This window comes from Puntigrus tetrazona, chromosome 5 (genome assembly GCF_018831695.1).
Source record: "Puntigrus tetrazona isolate hp1 chromosome 5, ASM1883169v1, whole genome shotgun sequence".
NCBI lineage: Eukaryota > Metazoa > Chordata > Actinopteri > Cypriniformes > Cyprinidae > Puntigrus > Puntigrus tetrazona.
Window position 1 is genome coordinate 30,516,969 of NC_056703.1, and position 12,500 is coordinate 30,529,468.

A 12,500-nucleotide genomic window follows, 5' to 3' on the forward strand; every position below is an offset into this window, starting at 1 on the left:
ATTTATTTTAACTTGATGTGATAAAATATAAATATAGAAATAATCAGACATGCACATATTTGAACAATAATGACAAAAACACTACATAATGACTACATCTTTAGGTAAAATTTCAACAAAAACACGTAATTCAAAATAATAATAAAAACAATAGTAGGATCTTGCTACTAAAATAACATTGAATTGATTTCATTGATTGAACACAGGCACTGTTTTGATCTGAATAATAATAGTGACGACGATGATGATGATGATTGAAATGCAATTTGTTTCATAATTAATTTTAAATAGTTTATTTTCCTGGTGATTACTGTAGATCTGCTTTGAATGCTGTGTAAGTGTCGTAGAAATGAATGTGACTTGACTTATGAACACACACACACGCTCTCACTCACTCTCACACACACACACACACACACACACACACACACACACACACACACACACACACACACACACACACACACACACACACAGTGATTGTCTTCTGCTTTCAGAGAGAGGACTCCTCCTCGACCCCAGGGCCAGCGTCCAGAGCCGGAGAACCGCGGCGTGAGTCTGATCTTCTCTTACACTAGATATATTGAGAATTATTGTGGTCATTACTGAGTGTGAGCAGGTTCATAAACACTTCCCTTTTTGTCCTTCAATACTTTTTGAAGCTGTAAATAAAAAAGATAAGAGCATGTTTTACAAGAAGATTTTATTCTTTTTTTTTTTTTTATGTCCAGTGCCTTAATGTCTTTTTTTTTATTTTTATTTGCTATCATTAGTGGGTAATATACTTATACACACACACCCCCCATCAGAGCTCGTGAAAGTGTTAGTAATACGGCGGGCATCGTTGCACAAGACGTTCGTGATGAAACGGTTACGTGGAGGACGAGCTGCAGGTAATTCATTAGTCAAACGAGCGTCCCGCCGGGGCTCATTAACACCGTCCCCGAGGACAGACGCTGGAAACGGTGACAACATCTGACCGTTAACATTGCATCACGTTCTCAAGCTCTTGCGTGAGGATTATTTATCACGATAAAGCTTTTGAAGGACATATTAAACGACCGCTTTTGGCTTAATTTCAGCACTTAAAGTTATGTGACGTGAAAGGATGAGGCGTAAGAAAGGTCACGAAACACTTACAATACTCTTTGTGTTTACCTGACTTGTTCAGTGACTCTCAAACGATGCGTTTAATGATTCATTTCTCTCTAAATGCTCTAAAAACAGCACCTGGTGGCGAGGAGGTCACTGAAATCAGTGTTCACCGTCTGGTTGAGGATCGTTTAACACACTCCTGAATATAATGATATCGTGATAAAAACTCTATACAGATACATTCAGGAGTTTGACCGAAGTCCCTGTTAGTTCTCATCATATGAAAGAATTATATCCACAAACAGATCATGTTTTATCTCCTCGATCAAAATAACTTGATTAGAATGTGCAATGAAAAAGTGTGCTTTAGATCAGAAAATTGATTCAAAATGGACAAATGTTTTTATATATATATATATATATATATATATATATATATATATATATATATATATATATATATATATATATAAAATATATATATATATTATATAAAGCAACCTGAATATTCTTGAGATGTATTAATCTCAAAGTTTGGAACAACGCACACAATGTTAATGTTTCTTTTAACTAACAAACGGTGTGTGTGTGTCTGTCTCTGTGTGTGTGTGTGTGTGTGTGTGTGTGTGTCTGTGTGTGTGTCTGTGTGTGTGTGTGTGTGTGTGTGTCTGTCTCTGTGTCTGTCTCTGTGTGTCTCTGTCTCTGTGTGTGTGTCTCTGTGTGTGTGTGTGTGTGTGTGTCTCTGTGTGTGTGTGTGTGTGTCTGTGTGTCTGTGTGTGTGTCTGTGTGTGTGTGTGTGTCTGTGTGTGTGTGTGTGTGTGTGTGTGTGTGTGTGTGTGTCTGTCTCTGTGTGTGTGTGTGTGTGTGTGTGTGTGTGTGTGTGTGTGTGTGCGTGCGTGTGTGTGTGCGTGTGTGTGTGTGTGCGTGTGTGTGTGTGTGTGTGTGTGTGTGTGTGTCTGTCTCTGTGTGTGTGTGTGTGTGTGTGTGTGTGCAGTGTGCTTTCAGTGGTGTTGTGTGTGTGTGTGATGGAGGTTTCCAGATGTCTTTCGGCATCGGGGCGTTTCCGTTCGGGATCTTTGCAACGGCGTTTAACATCAACGACGGACGACCTCCTCCAGGTGAGACGTCACTAAACATCACCTTCCACTGAGTTTAGAAGAACGCTTCCAGCTCGTGGCACGCTTTGTGTGTGACCAGTAATAAATGATGTTGTGTTTTTGGTATAATAGCAGTGTTAGATTGAAGCATGTTCTCAGAGAGAGAGCACGCTCGTTTCCTGTATCATACACCGTTGTCCATTGAAAGGAAAATATGGCGCTTTAACGCTCATTTTTATAAAGAAAAAAGCTATTGGTTTGATGTTGCACAATAATAAATCTTATTATACAATGAAAGTTGAGTGAAATCAAGATTTTGAGCTGTTTGTTTCTACACACGTTTATTATATTATATCTTGAAATATAATAACAATCAGTTAAAAAATAAATATAACTATTTGAAAAAAGACTAACTTTATGCACCAATAGAAGAATGCAAAATAACCTGCATGTGTTAGATGCTGCAAATAAATCTTTACCGAACTGTACTGATGGGAGTGAACCGGTCAGTACTTCTAAAGTGTAATGATTCACATGAAGCCGCTCCGTGGTGAACTCTGGTCTGATCGGGGAGATCTCCACAGACTGGAGTGTGATGTGAGAGATGGAGCTGTGGATGAACTGAAGCCGCTTTCTCTCTCTGTGTGTCTCGGCAGCAGCTCCAGGAACTCCTCAGCACGCAGATGAACAGTTCCTGTCGCGTCTGTTTCTGTTCGTGGCGCTGCTCATCATGTTCTGGCTGCTAATCGCTTAAACACTGAACAGCTGTAGGACGCTGCGGGAGGACTAGCGGCTAGCTGACCCCTTTCCGTGAAAGAGGTGTCTGTGATCCTCACCGTTTGCCTAATGCTCGGTTTTCTTCCCAGATATGATTTTTAAATAAATGCCAGAGTCTTATTTCTCTATTATTGGGTTTTTCTAAGATTACGGTGCCAAACGCTGACGCTCACTAGTTCGTAGAACCCGTACAAATCCTACCAGAGCATAAATGTACTTCCTTTAACTTTAATTCATATTTTTGTTTGTACATAACTTGTGACGTGGGCCGTAGGAGAGCCTTTGTTCTTTTAATAATCAAAATAAAAGTCAGACACTAAAAACCAGAATGTTGTGGAAATTGATTTAACGTTTTAGTTTCTGGAAAATGAGTGGGTATTATTATTATTATTATTATTAGGAGTGTGAGAGGCGTAAGCAATCGTTGATTGTCCAGATGAAGATTAAATTAAATTATGATTTTGTTTTTTCATCAAAGTCCCAAAACCAAATGCATTCATGATGAACTTCTGTGATCCACTTCAAATGTTGATTACTGTGTTTCTAAAAGCAGCTTTCAGTAGATTAGAGCTGATCTTCTGAGTGTTTCTGTGTGTTCTCTGTAGTCTTCATGGTTTCCTTGAGTTCATCTCCTTTATGAACATTAAAAAAACCAACGGAGAGCTTCATTTAGTCGTTGGCACACATTTTATTCTCTCTTTAGCAGTAGAGCAAATCTGACAATTAATGCTGAAAATATTTTTAGAAATGCATTCAACGAATAGCGTCACGACAAACTAACTTCTACTTAAACTACCAGAGAAGTTTCTGCTCACCGAACCTCAGCTTTCATTTATTTCTGTGATTTCAAAGCTGATTTTTTTCCGTATCATTAGTCCAATAATGATTAGTCCCTAATATTCTGATTTGCTGCTCAAAAAACATGCATTATTTTGTTGAAAACAGCCAATTAGACTTTTTCAGGTTTCTTACAAATGGAAGGTTTTGAAAAACAGCATTTAGCTGAAAAAGAAATCCTTTGCTACATTATTAACGTTTTTTGTGAGCCATTGAGTCACTTTTTAAAGCATCTTAGTTAAATAAAAGTATATTTTTCTATGCCACCCCCCACAAGTTATATATAAAAAGAATCCTGAAAAAAATGGACTAAACTGTTTTCTACATTGATAAAAATCTGAAATGTTTCTTGAGCAGCAAATAAGCATATTCTAATAATTTCACGTGACACTGAAGACTGAAAGAATTCACAGAAATAAACTACAGTTCAACATTCACATAGAAAACAGACATTTTACATAGTAAAAATATTTCACAATATCACTGCTTTTGCTGTATCTTTATAAAAAAAAAAATTGGTGAGCATTTAGAGAAAAAAGAAAGAAATGTTGCGTTTGAAAAAGCTGAAGAGCTAGTTCTTGTGGCGGTACGTGACTAAAGGAAGCACATCCGGGGTCAGAGCTGCTCTTTGAACTCTGCGTCAAACATGATCTGCTGGATCTGCATCTTGACGGCGGCTCTTTTCTGCGGCGTCAGTCTTTTGAGGGCAGGGACGTAGCTCAGGAGAAACAGCTCGTCCTCGTCGAAGGCCTTCTCCTTGTCTTTCTCCGTCTTGCCGTCGATCTCTCCGGTGACGGCCGGCGGCGCTGGGCTCGGAGCGGGCGGCTGGGGCAGCTTCAGGCCCGGAGGCAGACCGGTCAGCAGCAGCTGGGTCACCGGCTTGACGATGGACAGAGCTTTGAGCGGACGCTCCTGGACCGTGTCCGAGCCGGGCTTGGAGTCTCCGCCGCTGGACTCGTCCAGAGAGTCGTCCGGCTGCTCACCGAGACGCTTCCTCTTCCTGACGTGAGCGTCCAGAAACGACAGGCTTTCTCTGTGTGGCCAGAAATGAAGCCTCCGGCCGCCTTCTTCCCTCCGCAGCTGACACAGCCTCCGCTCGCGGATGTACCGGTCCCTGATCGTCTTCCAGCGCCGCTTGCACTCCACCACTGAGGAGCAAAACACCGCCGTCAGAGAGAGGGAGAGAGAGAGAGTGATAGAGTGTGTGTGTGAGAGAGAGTGTGTGAGAGTGATAGAGTGTGAAAGAGAGATGAAGAGTGATGTGAGAATGAGAGTGATAGAGTGTGTGTGTGTGAGAGAGTGTGTGAGAGAGTGAGAAAGTGTGTTTTTGAGAATGAGAGCGTGTGTGAGTGTGTGAGAGAGTGTGAAAAAGTGTGTGTGTGTGTGTGAGAGAGTGATAGTGTGTGAGAGTGAGTGAAAGTGAGTGTGTGAGTGTAATTGAGTGCGTGAGTAAGAGTGTGTGTGTGTGAGTGTGAATGTATGAGAGAAAGAGTGTGTGTGTGTGTGTGTGTGAGAGAGAGAGAGTGTGACAGAGTGAGAAAGTGTGTGTGAGAATGAGAGTGTGTGTGATAGAGTGAGTGTGTGATAGTGTGAGAGTGAGTGTGAGATGGAGAGTGATAGAGTGTGAGAGTGTGTAAGAGAGAGAGAGTGAGAAAGTGTGAGAGTGAATGAGAAATGGAGAGTGATAGTGTGTGAGTGTGTAAGGGAGTGATAGAGTGAGATAGAGTGAGTGAGAGTGAATGTGAGAGTAAGAGTGTGTGAGTGTGAGAGAGTGATGAAGTGGGTGTGAGAGAGTAAGAGTGTGTGAGAGAGAGTGTATGAGTGAAAGAGTGTGTGTGTGTGTGTGTGTGTGAGAGAGTGTGAATGAGTGAAAAAGTGTGTGTGTGTGTGTGTGTGATGGTATGAGAGCAAAAGAGTGAATGTGAGAGAATGAGTTTGTGAGTGAAAGAGTGAGTGTGTGTGAAACAAATAGAGTTATAAAACGAATAAAGTGTTGCAGGGTCAAGTCAACAAACAGATCAAACCGAATGAGTTCGAGTCAAATAAAGAAGAAAAGCAGCATGAAGTATATATCTATATCTCTGCATCCTCAGAATGCTGTCCTTTGACTCGGAACTCTTAATATGACTGGATTATATTCTTAGTCGAGTGTTCGTGACGCGCCACACTTTATTGCGTCGCGTTCTCGCGTTCAGAAAGTTGAAATCTCATTCAAAAGAACGAGAACGCGTCTTGAACGGACTCCGTTAACTTCGTTCCGCCGCGTCGAATCCGAACGCTTTGATTCAGACGGACGCGTTCTAGTTCGTCGCGTCTCTAGCGGTGTAATGTTATTAGATCTCTAAAGTCCGCAGAAAAACAGTCACACTTTTCACGAAAACGACGCGCGTGACGTCGACGCACTGACCGGAGAGACCGACGGACGCGGCGACCTCCCTCCACGCTTTCACGCGCCGCTCCGCGCTGCGATAATCGTGCAGCGACACGTTATAAAGCACCGGGTAAGCGTGGACGCTCTGGATCAGTTTCTCGGTCACGGCCATTGAGTTTATTGACGCGCTGCCGAGACGCGCGTCGAACGGAACCGCACGCCGTCGCGTCAGAAGTGCGCGACACGCACGCGCGTCCTCCGCAGAAGCGGGACGTCATGGCGGGATTCTGGACCAATCGGATTCCGCCGTGGGCGGGACTAAGCGGAGCGTCGCGTCACAAACAGAAACGACAAGAACGCGAAGGACGCTGAAGATCACGAGAATCAACGTTTTTCTTCTGATACTCTAAGTTTTAAAATAATAAAATGTATACATAAAAATAATTTTACAGGATGTTACACAGAACGCGTCCTGAACGATCTGATTATTAAAATGAAAGCCTTCTTAAATATAACGGTTCTGTCTTCATTACTCTTCGACTCAATTCACTATAATTCTCTTTTCTTGGGTCTGGCAAAGAATACTGTAATATATTCAGACTTCACAGCTTTACCTGTCTGTTATCATATCCAACACAAGATGCTTCACCTAAAAGCATGTCACGGGCTCACAACTCTATTTATTTCTATATTTCTCATTCATACTCTCCAGATCTGATACTGGTCTACTTTTAGAGGCTTCGGACAGAGATTTGATTTTAATGCAAATTTCATGAATCAAATCATGGAACCAGATCTGATTCACAGTAGAGTTTTTCTTCCACTTTTAATCCGCTCCTAAACTCCGATCCACCAATCGGTTGCGTCGCGCGAGTCGCGCGTGTCTGACGCGGCCGTGCACTTCCGGAAGTGCGATCTAAACAACGCGTCTCGTCCGCGGCTCCGGGAGCTCGATGGCTGAGGCGGAGGACTTCATCCAGACCGTTTGCGCTTACCCGCTGCTGTATAACGCGTCGCTGCACGAGTATCGCAGCGCGGAGCGGCGCGTGAAAGCGTGGCGGGAGGTCGCCGCGTCCATCGGTCTCTCCGGTCAGTGCGTCGACATCACGACCACATCATCTCCTCGGTGCTTCGCGCGGGGCATCACTGCATGAAATAATATCCATAAGTTCACGCGTAGGAGGATATTAACTCTATTAGGAGTATTAGGACTTCACAGTGACGCAGGAATAGAATTGTGACGCTTTCAGTGATGCGTGTTTTATTTTTAATGCGCGGAACGTTTTATTAATGTAAAGTACATTTTTCCATAAAGACTCTTTTGTGTTAGTTTCCTCGTGAAATCATCAAAGCCTGTCTTTTCCTAAGAGTCTGTGCAGATGAGGCGTGTTTTCTCTTAATTAAAAACTAATATCAGGGTACACAGAAAACAAATCTTACTCCGAAGTGGTTGAATTTCACAAATGAGATGTCAACAAAGAGAAGGAAGAGTCAAAATTTTAAATATAAATCTTGTAAAGGTCCGCTGCTTTGTTTGCAACTTGGAAAGAACTTACCTTTTTTCTTTGCAGCGTAATATTTTTGAGTGTTTTATGGAAAATAAAGCGGCGTCTAATTTTATAACACTGATTATTTCTCTGCAGTGGTGGAGTGCAAGCTGAGGAGGGAAGAAGGAGGCCGGCGCTTGCGTTACAGAGAAACCCTGTCGTTCCTGGACGCTCGCGTCACCAAGAGGAAGCGTCTCGGAGACGCCGAGGCCCCGGAGCAGCTGGGGGCCCCCGAGGAGGAGAGTCACGCGAGAACGCCGTCGGTCTCCGCCAGCGGCCTCAAAGCCGAGCGAGCCTTCGACGAGGACGAGCTGTTTCTCCTGAGCTACGTCCCTGCCCTCAAAAGACTGACGCCGCAGAAAAGAGCCGCCGTCAAGATGCAGATCCAGCAGATCATGTTTGACGCAGAGTTCAAAGACTCCGGAGACTCTGTCCTCTAAAAGATCTCGTGCACGTTTTAGAGTTCCCTCGTGTGAAGGACGCTGTGTTTCTGTATATATTTCATCGCAGCGTCTTACAAAGCGAGAGTTTTCTATGTGTTGTATATTCTCTCTTTTATCTGAATGTTTAAAGCTAAGATCCAGGTTTTGGTCCTTCTTTTGTAAAAGGACACTATTGAGAATGGATTAAACGTCATTGTGCTGATCTTCTGTGTGTGTGTGTGTGTGTGTGTGTGTGACGGAGAGTTGATGAAGGACGATGGTTTCTCACGCGCACATGAATTATATAACCGTGCTAGCCGTCAAGTCAAGCATTTGATATCATCAACCAGGCCTCTGCCGTACAGAGTATGCAAATCAGAATCAGAGTTAGCTTCATGCACTTTGTGTTTTTAAGACTAAAGAGAAAAAAAGAACAATAAATGACACGCAGTCTTGGAACTGAAAAGCAGCTCTGTCTTTATAACTCTTGGACTGATAAGGTCGCTAATAAACATGATAGTAATGATGTATTTGCTGCTGTGAGCATACAGGTGGAGCTGGGGAAGGAGGAGGGCTTCTGAAGTCTTCTATGGCTACAGCAAACACTGTTTTAATGTTGAGAAGCAAACTCACTGTGTCACTGGATCATGAAACTGCTCCGTCTAGAGTTTCATGCCAGAAGTTTGTATTTAGACCAGTTTAACACGGTTTTTAGTCGAAAGAACAGTGCGTGAATCAATAGGGTTCACTTTAGCTGGACGTTTCAGACTTTTGCACGTTTACTTCATTTACTTGCATCAGATTAGAAAGACCTTATCTATTGTGTAATATGCTACTAGTTTAGAAAGCACGTTTGCCAGATATATGAACTGGATGAGCTGGACAGAACCTTCCTGCAACCCTCCTGCAACGCTACATTAAATTGCAAGACAAGTTTGATCCTCTTTATAAACTAAAGACGGGTCTGAGAATAAAACACAATATTTATAACGTGTAGACTCGTACTCCAGTGCAGAGCTGAGTTATTACAGACTGCAGCCTAACTAGCACTTTTTGGATCATTATAACAATGGTATTGATATGAAGAAGAAAAAGAGGAAATATGTTTGAAGTGCATTAAACACAAAGTTAGCTGAATCTGGATTAATGGAAGAACTGCAGTGGGTTTACAAAATGTCAAATAAATTATTTTAAAATAAAAACGATATTTCATTTGTTTATGTGAAAGGTTTGGTTTTCCATAACCAACAATTAGTGAAGATATGATGAAGACAATATTTCACGGGTATGGCCTACATCAGAATATAATATAGTCTAATCCAGTTATAAGTTATTCATTCTTTGGAGACACTTTATGTGTATTCATTCACATCAGCGGGCCATGGCAGGAATATGTTAACAAATGTATCAGTGGCCTAATAAAAAGGAATTATGTGATTATTAGTGTCACACTTCATTTATTGCAATTTTTTTGGAAATGACACTGTGATGCTAATTCAACTTTATTTCAATATTCAAACATTTTATTATTTCAAAACATTTTATTATTTTAAAACTTAGAGTATCAGAAGAAAAACGTTGATTCTCGTGATCTTCAGCGTCCTTCGCGTTCTTGTCGTTTCTGTTTGTGACGCGACGCTCCGCTTAGTCCCGCCCACGGCGGAATCCGATTGGTCCAGAATCCCGCCATGACGTCCCGCTTCTGCGGAGGACGCGCGTGCGTGTCGCGCACTTCTGACGCGACGGCGTGCGGTTCCGTTCGACGCGCGTCTCGGCAGCGCGTCAATAAACTCAATGGCCGTGACCGAGAAACTGATCCAGAGCGTCCACGCTTACCCGGTGCTTTATAACGTGTCGCTGCACGATTATCGCAGCGCGGAGCGGCGCGTGAAAGCGTGGAGGGAGGTCGCCGCGTCCGTCGGTCTCTCCGGTCAGTGCGTCGACGTCACGCGCGTCGTTTTCGTGAAAAGTGTGACTGTTTTTCTGCGGACTTTAGAGATCTAATAACATTACACCGCTAGAGACGCGACGAACTAGAACGCGTCCGTCTGAATCAAAGCGTTCGGATTCGACGCGGCGGAACGAAGTTAACGGAGTCCGTTCAAGACGCGTTCTCGTTCTTTTGAATGAGATTTCAACTTTCTGAACGCGAGAACGCGACGCAATAAAGTGTGGCGCGTCACGAACACTCGACTAAGAATATAATCCAGTCATATTAAGAGTTCCGAGTCAAAGGACAGCATTCTGAGGATGCAGAGATATAGATATATACTTCATGCTGCTTTTCTTCTTTATTTGACTCGAACTCATTCGGTTTGATCTGTTTGTTGACTTGACCCTGCAACACTTTATTCGTTTTATAACTCTGTTTCACACACACTCACTCTTTCACTCACAAACTCATTCTCTCACATTCACTCTTTTACTCTCATACCATCACACACACACTTTTTTCACTCATTCACACTCTCACACACACACACACACACACTCTTTCACTCATACACTCTCTCTCACACCCACTTCATCACTCTCTCACACTCACACACTCTTACTCTCACATTCACTCTCACTCACTCTATCTCACTCTATCACTCCCTTACACACTCACACACTATCACTCTCCATTTCTCATTCACTCTCACACACTTTCTCACAAACTCACTTTATCACTCTCTCTTACACACTCTCACACTCTATCACTCTCCATCTCACACTCACTCTCACACTATCACACACTCACTCTATCACACACACTCTCATTCTCACACACACTTTCTCACTCTCTGTCACACTCTCTCTCTCACACACACACACACACTCTTTCTCTCATACATTCACACTCACACACACACACTCTTACTCACGCACTCAATTACACTCACACACTCACTTTCACTCACTCTCACACACTATCACTCTCTCACACACACTTTTTCACACTCTCTCATTCTCAAACACACACTTTCTCACTCTCTCACACACTCTCTCACACTCTCTCTCTCTCTCACACACTCACTCTATCACTCTCTCTCTCTCTCTCTCTCCCTCTCTCTGACGGCGGTGTTTTGCTCCTCAGTGGTGGAGTGCAAGCGGCGCTGGAAGACGATCAGGGACCGGTACATCCGCGAGCGGAGGCTGTGTCAGCTGCGGAGGGAAGAAGGCGGCCGGAGGCTTCATTTCTGGCCACACAGAGAAAGCCTGTCGTTTCTGGACGCTCACGTCAGGAAGAGGAAGCGTCTCGGTGAGCAGCCGGACGACTCTCTGGACGAGTCCAGCGGCGGAGACTCCAAGCCCGGCTCGGACACGGTCCAGGAGCGTCCGCTCAAAGCTCTGTCCATCGTCAAGCCGGTGACCCAGCTGCTGCTGACCGGTCTGCCTCCGGGCCTGAAGCTGCCCCAGCCGCCCGCTCCGAGCCCAGCGCCGCCGGCCGTCACCGGAGAGATCGACGGCAAGACGGAGAAAGACAAGGAGAAGGCCTTCGACGAGGACGAGCTGTTTCTCCTGAGCTACGTCCCTGCCCTCAAAAGACTGACGCCGCAGAAAAGAGCCGCCGTCAAGATGCAGATCCAGCAGATCATGTTTGACGCAGAGTTCAAAGAGCAGCTCTGACCCCGGATGTGCTTCCTTTAGTCACGTACCGCCACAAGAACTAGCTCTTCAGCTTTTTCAAACGCAACATTTCTTTCTTTTTAAGAGGTCTCTTCTTCTTCTCACCAAGTCTGCATTTATTTGATCCAAAATACAGCAAAGCTGTAAAAAAAAATTAAAAGTTTCTATGAATGCATGTTTCCGCCACTAAATAAAAAAATAGGTTGTGACTTTTTTTCTCAAAATCTTATATAAAGTCAGAATATTGTCTTTTATGGATTAATGAAAAGTAGTGCTGACTAATGATTTATTGTGATTAATTATATCCAAAATAATAGCTTTCTTTTACATAAAGTGTGTGTTATGTGTATAAACATAAAGTACATCTATATATTCATATAATTTACATTAAATGATCATATATTTAATGCAAACCTAATTTTATAAAATATACACATGCATATATGTATTTATATAAACATAAACCAATTTGAATATGATTAATCACGATAAAACAAAAAAAGGGACATTTGAAAAGTCTAAAGACTGCATTGATGCTTTCATGAAGAACCTTTATCCTCCGTGGAACATTTCTGTTCTTTAGAGTACGAAAATATTCTTTAAACCACCATGAAAAGAAAAACTGGTTCTTTAAAGGCTTTCTGATGCTGTTAATGATCTCAAATGACATAAATGTGAGATAATAAGACAAGCGGAAGCAGAGCTTTCTGGTCCAGATCTCACCGAGGAACGTTTCTTCAAC

The 12,500-nt window shown here is 43.0% G+C and overlaps 3 protein-coding genes across 3 annotated transcripts in view; 2 read left to right on the forward strand and 1 right to left on the reverse strand.

The window, feature by feature from the left end:
* The window catches only part of rnf185 (ring finger protein 185), a 6,175-nt gene extending 2,880 nt beyond the window's left edge, over positions 1 to 3,295 (forward strand). Inside the window, exons 5-7 of the mRNA XM_043239488.1 lie at positions 498 to 552; positions 2,090 to 2,213; positions 2,849 to 3,295. Coding sequence (XP_043095423.1) covers positions 498 to 552; positions 2,090 to 2,213; positions 2,849 to 2,946 — 277 coding nt within the window. The 3' untranslated portion in view covers positions 2,947 to 3,295. The remainder of the gene's footprint in view (positions 1 to 497; positions 553 to 2,089; positions 2,214 to 2,848) is intronic.
* A 342-nt stretch (positions 3,296 to 3,637) lies between these two features.
* LOC122345124 lies at positions 3,638 to 6,451 on the reverse strand (the record flags this gene model as incomplete). Its single annotated transcript, XM_043238953.1, has 2 exons — positions 3,638 to 4,954; positions 6,214 to 6,451. Coding segments are annotated over 2 exons (771 nt in total), but the record flags the coding sequence as incomplete, so codon positions are not given.
* A 3,387-nt stretch (positions 6,452 to 9,838) lies between these two features.
* LOC122345385 overlaps positions 9,839 to 12,500 on the forward strand; it is a gene marked incomplete at its 5' end in the record, with an annotated part of 3,392 nt that continues 730 nt past the window's right edge. Inside the window, 2 exons of the mRNA XM_043239487.1 lie at positions 9,839 to 10,076; positions 11,226 to 12,500. The exon at positions 11,226 to 12,500 is cut by the window's right edge and continues 730 nt beyond it. Coding sequence (XP_043095422.1) covers positions 9,839 to 10,076; positions 11,226 to 11,758 — 771 coding nt within the window. The remainder of the gene's footprint in view (positions 10,077 to 11,225) is intronic.